Source organism: Dermacentor albipictus, chromosome 2 (assembly GCF_038994185.2).
Source record: "Dermacentor albipictus isolate Rhodes 1998 colony chromosome 2, USDA_Dalb.pri_finalv2, whole genome shotgun sequence".
NCBI classification, from domain to species: domain Eukaryota; kingdom Metazoa; phylum Arthropoda; class Arachnida; order Ixodida; family Ixodidae; genus Dermacentor; species Dermacentor albipictus.
The window spans coordinates 61005834-61018246 of record NC_091822.1 but is presented as its reverse complement, the minus strand read 5'-3'; the positions used below and the strand labels follow the sequence as shown (position 1 = coordinate 61018246).

Below are 12413 nucleotides of genomic sequence, written 5' to 3'. Positions count from 1 at the left end.
AATTCGCATGCGCGAAAACAGCGGAAGCGTGTATTGAGGAGACATGGATATCAACAGTTGAGGTTCCGCGTATTATAATAGACCAGTGCTCAACCATCGTCGATGATTCTGGCGCAAGTGGCAAGCCGCACTCCCCGCGAAGAATGCTGAGAACAGGGCTGTTATTGCGGCATAAGTGCGCATAGTTACTTTTATAAAAGACCATGTGTACTGAATAACCACTACGAAAACATCAGGTTGCTCGCTCGCTAAAAACCTTTGCTGCCCTCCACACAAGACTGAGATGTACGCGCTAGGTGATTTTACAGACAAGACGCCACACATACAACGCTTAAAACATGCAAACAGTCGTAAATAACCGTCGCTGAACCGCTGGAGGTGCCGAACACTTCGAAGCCGGTAACACGTGATGTCGTTTTCTAAGTCCCGGAGATATTCCAGCAGATAGCGCCACAGTATGTCCTCGAGGCCTAAGTACAGGCCAATATCAATCTCGGGAACTGATGCTGCGCGGCAGCTCCTATCACTCGTTCACCAGATCGCACTTCGAAAATGGAATGCACCGAATTTCACCAACTCTCTTCTTGCATTTTCTCCACCCCCACTTGCAACTTCGCCTGCCACGAGGACTGTCCCTTCGCGAAAAACATTTATTGTGTCACATGCGGTTGGGCTTGATATATACGAATGTGTATTTCTATAGAAGTGACCAACAGTACTGCGTGCAATTTTCTCGGCAGCGGCGACACGATAGAGCACCCTCTGTGCCACTGCCCATCCTCCGACGCTCTACGAGGTGCTATACGGGCTAGTTCCAGCCACTTGGATGAGAGACCACTCTCGCAGGAAACGATCCTGGTGCGTCGGCCTAAGTGCTATTGCATGCACTTTGCCACAAAACCCAATGGCCCTTTTGAAAGGTGACTGGACTGTTCGAACGCTTGTGACTGTTAGCGTACATCCCCAGTAGAGCCAGTGTTCACACTGGCTGCCTCTTTATTATTTTTCTTATGCTTAACTTTTAATCGAACATTTTTTTCACTTCCTCGTGGTTTGGCGTAGGTCATCAGTTTCTCACCACATATGTTTGTTAAAAACTTATTTCTGGGTATTACGTGCCAGAAAGTCGATTTCATTATGAGGCACGCCGTAGTGGGGGACTTGGGAAGAATTTGGACGACACCAGGGCTTCTTTGACGTGTACCTAAATCTAAGTAAACGGGTGTTTTTGCACCCGTCGAAGGGCCACCGCCGTGGCCGGCGATTCGAGCCCGCGACCTCGTGCTTAGCAGTCTAACACCATATCGACTAAGCCACCACGGCGGGTCAGATGTATTTGTTGATATACATACGAAGCTTATGTGTGTTCTGAATGCAAGTACCAGCAAAGGCGTCTATGTAAAGCTTGAATGCTGATCGCAAAAAAAAGTTGTGCGAGTAAGCAGACTCCCTTCGGCAAAAAAGAAAAAAATAATAATAATTTCAACTTCAACCTGAACACCTAATGTCGGCTCATAGGCATTCGTAAAGCACACTGACCTCTTAACGTAATAGCGCATTATGCGCAGCAGTTCATTTGATTCGATTAATTTCCTATTATTTAGACATTCGGTATGTGCTACTAGGTGGCTGCCCATTCTCGGCTAAACCCTTAAAATGGGTATGTGTTGAGATGTAATGTGGCCACCCTTACACGACGGCTATATATGTTGTGCCACTGTGGTGCTTAAAGATAACCGTTGAGCTCGATTACGCTTCACGTAGAATGAAAGTAAGCGCAATTCTACGCGTCACCACTAGTTGTGTAGCATTTCTTTAAACGCTTCATTAAAGGGGCCCTAAGACACTTCGCCAACAAAGTAAGAAAACGTTGCTGATCTGTCGTAAAAGCTGCTCTGAACATGTGAGCCAAATATTACTGCGCTGCCTGCAGCAGGGCATTTGCAACCTCGCGTCAAACACAGCGAAAAAATCGCCTGCGCTCAGTGCCGCCACGTAGAAAGGAGCGAGCCGACCAACGCCATTGGCTGCTTTCGTGATTGCGAGGACATTCCCAATAATACATGGATTGTTAATTTTGAGGTAAATTAATGAAATATATATATGTATATACATGTATATATATATATATATATATATATATATATATATATATATATATATATATATATATATTCCGTATTTTAGAGGTCGCAGCCGTATATATATATGACTGCGACCTCAAAAATACGGAAAATTTATTTCATCTTTACAATGCTTGTAGCTGCGTGTAGCTGCGTATAACTGCGGGAAACCTAGCAAATGTTCAACATTGTCCCTCGTATTCTTTGAACATTCCGCTTATCCAGGTTCGTCTTAACGCGCTGTCGACTGTATTTCAGAAACAGCTGGCGCTCTTGATTCCAGTGACCTGTACAGAGCTTCTCCCGTCCCGCTGTGTCTTGCATTTATTTATTTTTTAGATATTAGTCGACACGCTGCATAAAAGGTGCGCCAAATGTCAAGTTCCTCACGAGCACCCACATGCCTAGCATAAGCAGAACGTGGCAAACGTATTGATCGATCCGCGAGACCGACGATACGAGCGCTGAACTGGGTGTCGTCACAATAGCTGATTCTAGCGACTACAGGTTCTACAGCGAACAAAAACAGGCTGGAACTGGCTTGTTAGAAAAGCTGTTACAAGAAGCGTCGTCCAAGAGCTGTACAATTGTATGGTGAACTGCGAAGCAGAAGGAAATTGGTTCGCAAATAACAGGACGGAATATTTGAAAAAAGAATCGTTTGACGGTGTAAGTATTGAGAGGTCAATCCCACCGCTCGTAACCAGTTGTCAAAATTGTAGTCGGGCATGAATTAGAAGGTAGCTGGCCCATGCCGTCGTCCAACTTATCCACGCTGAAGACGTTGTTGAAGGGAAGGACTGCTTCTCATCGAGAACGAGGAATATGGATTTATTTACAGTATCTACATAAGGACGTTGCAGTTCATTAGTCTAGCATGACTGCGAGAGAAAGTACACTGAGCAGCCGCGCAACAGCGGTTTATAAACACTAGGTCCTCCCTCGATCCCTAGGTGAGGCAAACGTTCAACCAGTCATCGCAGACGAGCCGCCTCTCTGCGAGGGGGCTTACACATACACTTCCCCACAGGTTCACGGTCCCACCGAGGTCAGACGGTCTTCGCAGAACTCGGGGCTTACGTCAGGAAAGGCGCATCTTATTTTCCGAGCCGACACCCGCAGCGTGGCCCCCGGTTCTCCATTGTCTTGCGTCTTGAAAGGCGCGTGGGACGTTGCCGCCAAATGCGTTCCCTCGGGAACTCCCCCGCTCGCGGCAGACGAGGTCGGCGGTGGCGTGTTCAGTCACAAAGCCTGGTTCGTCGACCTCATCTCGGCAATCCCGCGACGCAGAGTGGCGGACGCGGCGCATTGTCCTCCGGACACAGTAGACTTAGTGACGCCGTTTGGCTAGAGGATGACGGTGGCTTTCCAGGAAAAGTCGACGCCGGTGTCGCACCTGGCTGGCAAAACTTGCACCTCAGCAGGCCTTTCTCAACAAAGGATAGAAAAGAGTGCAGTCACGTGTTTTTAAGGCAAACCTATTCATAGAAAACTTGTTATTAGAGTTTTTCTCAGTCTAAATTTGGTGTATGTGCTCGATTCAGCGCGAGATATCCATGCATCAGTCGTGCTTAAGCGTAAGCCGCGTTCGGTTCTACGGGATCACTGTAGGTGCTTCCCAGGTTAAAAATTCATCGGCAATTTTTAAAAGGCCTATCAGAAGGCCATCCAGTCGCCCTGTGTCTTGTAACGTTCCAGCCAAATCTAGTCATACAGTCATGCTTCTGCTCTTACCGTGTGGCGCCATTTAAGGAGATGACAGCATTCGGGAATATTAAATTGCGATTATGGAATCACCATCATCAAATTTCGTGCGCCCAGAAGGTTACCCTTATGAAAATTTTTAGTGCACGTCTAATGAAATGTTAATGTTCTTTCAGAATAAACTTTCACAACTTTATGAGAGTTCGTCGTGAATTTCCTTCTTCGTACGTGATGTGTTTCGAAAGGTAACTGGCCACCTTGTGTCTCGTTGGTGCGTGATGTGCGAGTTTCTTTCCTGTTTCTAACTTGCTCTAAATTTTTACTCATCAGAATTTCTGGTAAGTTGTTGACGAGCTCTCTCGTTATACGTAATCCGTTTAGATGAATTACCGCTAAATTTTTCAATAATAGTTTTGAGGAAAAAAAACAGAAATAAAGAGGGATAGAAGGAATAGAAAATTTCGGAAACTTTTCAAGCGATCGTGGCAATACTTCAATTCGAAAATCTGGCTTTATAACGCTAACCGAGTGCCTTACCACAATGGAACTCCGGAACACAGCTGTTTTCGCATATTTTACCTAATAAATAGTAACATGCACCGCTCACGCTCCTATTTATCTTGCACACATTGGCAAAGCACATTAGCTTTCACACGTACTCTACAGCTACAAGCTAGAAACCAGAACATTTGCTACCACTTTCAGAAAGTTTTCTATCGGCGCTTATAGTTTCTTGAGCACTGGGAGGACCTCGCAGAAAGGAAACACTTTACTTGAATCCGCCATAGCCATTATAACGGAAAGACTAGTACCGAACTTTTAGTAACATTTAACGGCATGCATAGCCCTTCTATCGATGTCTCCAGCATTCCTAAATAATACTGCATCGACTGGTGTAGCGAGTGCATATTAGTTGTGGATAGTGTCGCTTTATCTATCTCTCTTAACTGCGTGGTCGTCTACGTGCATTTCACCTTAGAATCTCATCTAAGCGGAACGCACTAAGAGCGCCAAGGTCTCAAAGGTCTCAACGGTCTCTCAAAGGTCTCAAATATTGAATAAGTTTGATAAAACTATACAACTATTTATTCCCTTATTTCGGCACTGACAAAGGCCGAAGGTTTACCGTCTGTCTCGTGCAACGTAGCTGGCATCGCCCCTCATCGCGCCATCGTTGTTAGACGCTTGGTAGCCGCCTGGGCACTGTTCCTAATGCGAAGCAGCAGTTGCGTTGCATGCTGCATCGCGCCAACACGTCGCTATCGCGTATTGCCAGAGCGCAGGCCTAGGAGATGCAGCGCAACGCTTTTGTGTGCTTCGCCCTTCGGGTCTATTCTTCTTTTTCTTTAATTTCTTTAGTATAAGGAACATTTTGTTGTCACTTTTTTTGCTGGTAACATAGTAAACAAGACATTCCACTAACCTAAACCCCCTTTCTTTATTTTGAAGATAGTTTGTCGATTTGGCGAAAGTACGCCGAAAGCTGACAATGCCTCGTATAATCTATTTCGCCGCAGCAGAACCCACACACGCCACAGGCCAATGGCTCCGCTGCGAAGGTCAAGCGCCCGAGCAGCGACCGCGCCAAGACGGGCTCCGCCGTAGTGGGCCCCGATGGCCGGCTGAGCTGGTCAATAGCCATCACCTGCTTCACGATCAACTTCATATCGTCCTGCTTCTACCGCTGCACCGGGATGTTCTTCAACTCCATCATGGACACCTTCGGTGCGAGCCGTGGCGACGCGTCCGTTCCAGTTTCCCTCTACGGGGGTTTCTACAACGTGGCCGGTAAGTAGATTCACGCGCGCCCTTGTACACTTTTCCAGCACGATGTACTGTTTCGTCCATGTTACTTTATTATTGGCTACTTACGCATACTTTGTCTACGTGAAAGGGGCAAATTGCTTGGACTGTGTCGGTGTCCTGATGAGCAAATGTGTGCAGTCGGTGCCGATCTCGACTTTCAAGCGTACTGCGTTCTTCCGAGACGTTGGTCCCGGAAGAACGCAATACGCTTGAAAGTCGAGATCGGCACCGACTGCACAGATTTGCTCATCAGGACACGAACACAGTCCAAGCAATCTGCCCCTTGAACGTACAAAGCTCTCAATACACTCCAGGCAAGGGACTGGCGCCGCCTGCAAACTAACACATAGCCACACTTGTCTCGTCTACACGCAGTCTCCCCAGACAGTTATACGTCGCGGACATGTCCCTGGTGTTGCAACCACACAGCGACACTGGCGCACATAACACACGAATGCACCGACCGTCCGGGCGACGCAATTTCGCCACGAGTCACAACACACACACTAGTGCACTACGTGGTCTTGGGAGGCGAGGCTCTCCGAACTGGACCTGGGATGCCAACTGGCGACCCTCGACCAGGCCCGGTGAGCCGCGATCGCCAGTGGAGCCCTGTCAGAGGGAACCACGCAGGAATAAACCGCGCAATGGTTTCTGCAATAATAAAGTTCCTCCTCCTTCTCCTCCTCCTCCTCAACTTTCAAGTGGACAGTAATCGGGTGAACTGCCTCTGAGGGCCGGTTCCGCGTCGTTTGAGTGCCAGTTCGCTGTTACGCAATTCAGTTCCTAAAGGCCAACTGTCAAAGAAATTCTGGGCCGCGTAGCAAGCCCCGCTTCAGATCATTTACACATAAAGCAGCATATGTGGAAGATTTTTTGCTTGAAATGCGAGTGGGTGCTTCGCAAAACACTCGTAAAAATTGATGCATACCGAAACTTTAAAAAAAACGCCGTCATTACCAGTTGCCGGAATCGACGTACTCTGGAGACTATAGATAACCAGCGCCCGGGTCGTATGCTTCGCTTGCTTGTGTACCGTTCCCGTGTATCAGCGAACAGGTCCCGCACGTCTTCTAGCCACAGAGTTAGTATACTGTGCTTGCGGCTTCGCGCGCTGTCCAACGTCGTTGTGTGCCCGCGATGATCTTTTATCGCGTGCGCTAGTCTCCGTGTAAAGCCGGTTTTCTCCATCTGGTTGTCTACGTTCTCCAAGCAGAGCCTCGATGCGTACTGCCTCGGCTCCAGGAAGAGTGCATTGGAGTGGCCGAGCTAAAGGTGCGTATATAGTCCGGCGTAACGCGGACGCGATCCACGCGAGGCGCAGTTGCACTACGTCGGCGAAAGAAGTATGCAGGAACTCCACTCGAGTCGTCTATGTATCAGTAAGCAGACCCTCAAATCTCAGTTTGCCCACCTCCAAATTTCACTTGGCCCATCCCCAAATTTCAAATAGTATAATCCATAATTTAAGTCCATAATTTTAAATCGTATAATCGTTGGCCAATCACCAAATCGAAGTTGGCCCACCCCCAAATTGAAATTGATCCACCCCAAAATTTTAGTTGAACCACCCCTAAATTTAAGTTGGCCCAACCTCAAATTTGGCCCACCCCCAAATGTTAGTTGGCCTACCACCAAATTTAAGTTGCCCACTCCTAAATTTGAGTTGGTCCACGTCCCAATTTCCAATTTGGCTGACCCAGAAATTTCAACTTCGCCCACCCCCAAATTTCAGTTGCCCCACTTGCAACTTTCTAGATGGCCCACCCCCAAATTTAAGTTGACTCACCCGCATACTTCAGTTGGTGCATGTTCAAATTCCAAGTTCGCCCACGTCCAAATTTCAAGTCGCCCCACCCCAAAATTTATGTTGGCCCACCACCAAATTTCAAGTTGACACACCCTAAACTATCAAGTTGGCCTACCTCCAAATTTCGAGTTGACCCACCACCAATTTCAAGTTGGTCCACCCCTCCTACAAGCTTCCCTATGCATATTTTATACAGCGCTATGTATTCCTATATGAGTATTCTCTCCGATCAATTTTTTTGTTTAATTTGTCCTTTATCGCTATAAAGCTGCCAATCATCTAAATTGACACTATTATAGCGACTAAGTGTCTTCATTATATACAAATTTTTGTGCACATACAAGACATTACACTTCTTGCGTTACGTGCTGGGGTACTCTCTAAAGAATGCTCACGCATTTATTTGACGCTCTACAACCTAGTGGGCGTGACGCGGGAATAGGACATGTCATGTCGCATGCCGGAGCCGCTGAAAGAAGTTGCATGGCGCCCTAGCTTGGCCGACCGGCAGCATGCTGACCTGTACACTCTACAGTTCAGGTTCCCTGATGCGAGCGCGTTGAGTTGGCACTTTCGACACACAACGAAGCGCTAGCTCGCCGCACACTTCTGCGCTTGCGCTGCGACAACAACTGATCGTCGCGCTGCTGCGGGTCACCTTTAAAGCACACGGTAAAACTTTAGTGATCTTAGCCTCTCCAGCATGACGTATCCCACTTCACCGGCGGCTGCCTGTCACGCTGGAAACACAAGACTCGTCGACCGATCAGACAACTACCGCCATACGTAGTAAAGGATGACAAGTAGCCGAGGCTCCGCTCGACCGGGGTGCTAAGTGCACGTAAACTCACGGCCACACAGGCCGGACTCCTGCCGTAATAGCTTCGACCATCTTGCTCTGGCGGCATCCAATGCCTGCATGAGTGTCGGTCGAATCTACACAACGGCTGCTACGTCGCTTTCCCCTTCTTGGCAAATGGAGCATGCGGTTCCTGCTGACAGCGTTTCTGGCGCTGTGCCAGAAAAGCTTTCGTTCGTCTACTTCGACGTGTACGATGTAGAGATTCGCGAAATGTCTTCAAGATGATTTACTACCGAAAATGATCGCTCGAGAGTATCGCCTCTTAGTTTTTCGTGCGCCATCGCGGCATACAGCACTTACACTACAGCACTATACTCGCGGTTTACGAGAAAGCGTTTTCCAAGCAGGTTTTGCATGGGCAAGTGTGCGTGCTGTGGAAATGTAGAGTGTGCAGCTCCGTCAAAGGCAGTTTACATGCTTTATGCGCGTTGGCTGGTCCCCGTCGCACGGGCCTGCTGCACCGCGGTGCATGCTTGCGCCCTGACAGCTGGGACCAAAAAAAAGAAGTTTTCGGCCTTCCTCTACTCGGCGTAGTGCACTGCACAGCTATCTCTCGTGTTTGGATATGTGTCCGAGCGCCCGGAGGCCATGCAACGCGTCGGCATTGTTGCAACAGCTCAAATCACGTGCGCACCTCGTATCACGTGCCGAGAGAGACACTCATCAACTTGCCCATGTTGAGCGAACGACGCGCCTGGTCGCCTCAGTCGTGTATGTTTCTCCAGCCTTCGTCATTTCGGCATCGCTACCGCTTACCGCCAGGTGCACGCGTCGTCTGCTTAGGCGCTATTTAAAGCCTGCTAATGGGAAACTTATAAAATTACCATCCCCGTGGCTTTGCCAAGATTACATTCATAGTGCATGTTAAGCATTTATACACAATTTAGCCCAGGTGAAGTTTCATTGCAGTTGGCCTTTGAGTTTATGGGCCAGCTTTAGCTCGAAAATCCAGCTCGAAAATCGCGGCGGCATGCAACGGAAGCTCAAGAATGACGCTAAAATGGACCCTCAGCAAAGAAGAGTTGGCAGAATGAGGGGGTAAATGTGCCGAAAGTGCTCGAAAACATTACACGGCCACGCAAGAAGTTTTATTATACGCAAATACACCCATGCTCTCCGGCAGGTGCGAATAGCCAGCGTCTGAGCGATCGGCAGCAGCCATCTTTTATTCCTTTCGGAACGGGGCAGCCTGCGGCTGTTTCGAAGAAAATTCAGTTTTGTTCGGCATATTAATGCATCTGACGTAGTAGTTCTGCGGAAACCCGCAAGGTGGAAAGAAGTAATGAATGAAGAGAAAATCAGACATCCACCAGTTCGTAGCAATTGCTATTGCTATTGCTAATTGCAATTGCTACGAATGGGTGGATGTCTGATTTTCTCTTTATTCATTAATGCATCTTTATCGCGTACACTTCATTTTGACGCGGTGAGTTCTTGCGGTTTTGTGACGTCGCGTGACAGGCAGGTGAAGTGGGTGCAGCCCGAGAACTTTTTACCAATAGCCGAGGGCTAATGGCGAAAAGGGGTCGAATCAGAAATAACTATTTTTCTTTTTTCAGTCAAATCATGCATAGTCAGTGTGTACAGGTCATATCAGATGGGGAGGTATCGCGGTTTTCGTGACGTCGCGTGACAGACAGGTTAAGCGTGGGTGGTTGAAGAAAGTTTTTGACCAATCGTGAAAGGCTGATAGCAGAATTGGAAAAGAAAAGTTTGGAATAGTTTTACGTTATAGCGCCCCAGGGCCATCCCATGCAAATACCTGCTCAACCCTTTGGGAACACAGCACGCAAACGCATAATTCCCTTCCCACACGAAGACTCGTTCAATATCAAGTAGTTTTTAAACCACCAAACGATAGGGTAGTGACAGGTAGCCTCTAGATAAGCCAATGTCAGTGCAAGCATTGCTTTAAGAATTTCTCGTCCTCATTCAGTGATACTATTGGGGACCAATAACTTCTGGCGGAAAGATGCCACTGATTTTCTTGAAAACCGGGAGCCAAAGGGAACAGCGCAAATTATCTAGTACATATCCTGATGAAAAGTCCTGCCTTCTACCGAATCATCAGTCGGAAACCGTCGATTGACGTATCAGTGGGATTCCCCTCTGGCTCACTAGGCGAAGGAAGGGGGTGCAACAATAGGGCTCTAAAAAAACTTCCCTGATTTCATTTCCAATGGCTCACACCCAGTACGGATGTAAACACACTTGACTATTCAGTCTGGTCTGGGTTAAAAATCTCAGTCTGCTCTAGTTCTCATCGCAATTTGGTTGCTCTTCTTCGGGCATTAGAAAAAACACGCAGTGAAGTAGACGCAGACTACGTTCGTGCCGCCATTGATGCATTTCCGGAACGACTATAGGCGGACAACATTGACTTTTTGAAATGTAGATGTTGGTTTGTATATGCAGAACGTTACACATTAGGCTAACATTGAAGTAATTGTGTATGGGTGCATCTCAACCATATTTATGCGTTTTTATTTTAATGCTGAAGCTTTCGCCATACCCTGTATGTAATATGAAGCAGAGAGCAATCATTCTGATAAACAGCAGCATTGAAAATCCTTACAGCATTGTAGGCCTACGCAATAAACAAGGCTATATTAGAAACTTTAACGCGACCACATTAATAGTACGTACCAGCCACAAAAATCGATCACCTTTGGTTTAATTTAATTTCCTAACCCTTCCGCGTCAATGACTTTTCGGGCGCTGAATTATTTACTAGAACGACAGGAAATGGAGCAAACTGCTAGGGATGCATTTAAGAAAAAACCTTGGCGTGCACACAAGGCTACAAGAAAAAGCAAACAAAACAAGCGGTGTCTGCGTTCTACGTTTGACTTCTTTTGCGTCATTGTCTGCACGCCTGAATTTTTTCTCACATATTGATTTCAGCATGAGTAGATACTTACCATGCTTTTCACATGTCATGGGCTTTCTCACGCTATGCATAACCATTCATGTTATCGCAGGTCATGTGCTGATTGCTCATGCTGTCACAAGTCTTGCACTTGTAGGTCGTTTGGATACTTTAGCAACTTGGTTCTCAGTAGATTTGTTTTGTGTATGTGGTGCTTTCTCTCAGCTGTTATTTTTATTTTTCTTATTCTGCTGATATTGCAATTAGTGTTTTTTTCTAGTTACTTGTTAAGATGGCGGGCTCTTCAGTTGCCAAATTGTCCATACTGTCACAGCTAATAAACAGTAACAACAATTACTTTTGGGAGAGAATACCAAAGACGACGGCACTGCGATCGTGCACTGAATATATATGTATCTCGAAAAGCGCACTGTTGGTCGATATTCTTCGTTGGAGAGGCACATAGCGAGGGTGCCTCACAATACGAACCCTGCAAAAAATCATGTCCAAGCAAAAGCAGCGGCGAAAAACGGTACAGCAACTTCACCGAAAGACAAGTATACGCACCGGCTGCACTCGAACGTGAAAAAGAAGAAAAATGCACATTTTCGGTAGGATTACTTAAGCACCCCACGTGCTAAAGAAGCATGCGTCATACCCGTGGCACGAAGCTCCGTGTAAAACCGTAGAGATCCTTCTGCGGTGCGCAGTGTGTTCCTTCGAAACCTGCATAAGCTCTAGGATCCGGACTTTGATGCATTTATTTACATATATGACAAACAATTCTTCGAATTATATCTGTGATATTGTTCATATGTCGTATGAGTTCGTGGCTTTGTCGCTACGAATGTTTCTTTTTCCTTTCTCTTTCTTTCGCTTTCTTTTCTTTTCTCCTTTCCTTCCTTTGCCTGCACCATAGCACTGATTATGCTGATCTTGGGTAACGAAAATGTGTAATTCGTACGTGCGTGTACCTAGCGTGAACCTCTTGTTTTTGATGTTACGAATGCAGCTACTCACTGCTGCTCATGCTAAAGGAGATGGTAGCCCATATAGATTAATGCTCTATGTTACCTACGTGTGCACTCAAGTGCACATGTAGGTAACATATAAAGAGCGCATGCACCATATATAGATTAATGCTCTATGTTACCTACGTGTGCACTGAAGTGCACACGTAGGTAACATCCCGCCGTAAACACAAAGGGCACATACTACAATAATTATAATAAGGGTTGT

At 46.8% G+C, this 12413-nt stretch overlaps 1 protein-coding gene across 1 annotated transcript in view; it reads left to right on the top strand.

Moving 5' to 3' along the window:
- The window catches only part of LOC135909056 (monocarboxylate transporter 9-like), a 68500-nt gene that overhangs the window by 36592 nt on the left and 19495 nt on the right, over window positions 1-12413 (top strand). The window contains exon 3 of the mRNA XM_065440906.2: window positions 5345-5615. Coding sequence (XP_065296978.2) covers window positions 5345-5615 — 271 coding nt within the window. The remainder of the gene's footprint in view (window positions 1-5344; window positions 5616-12413) is intronic.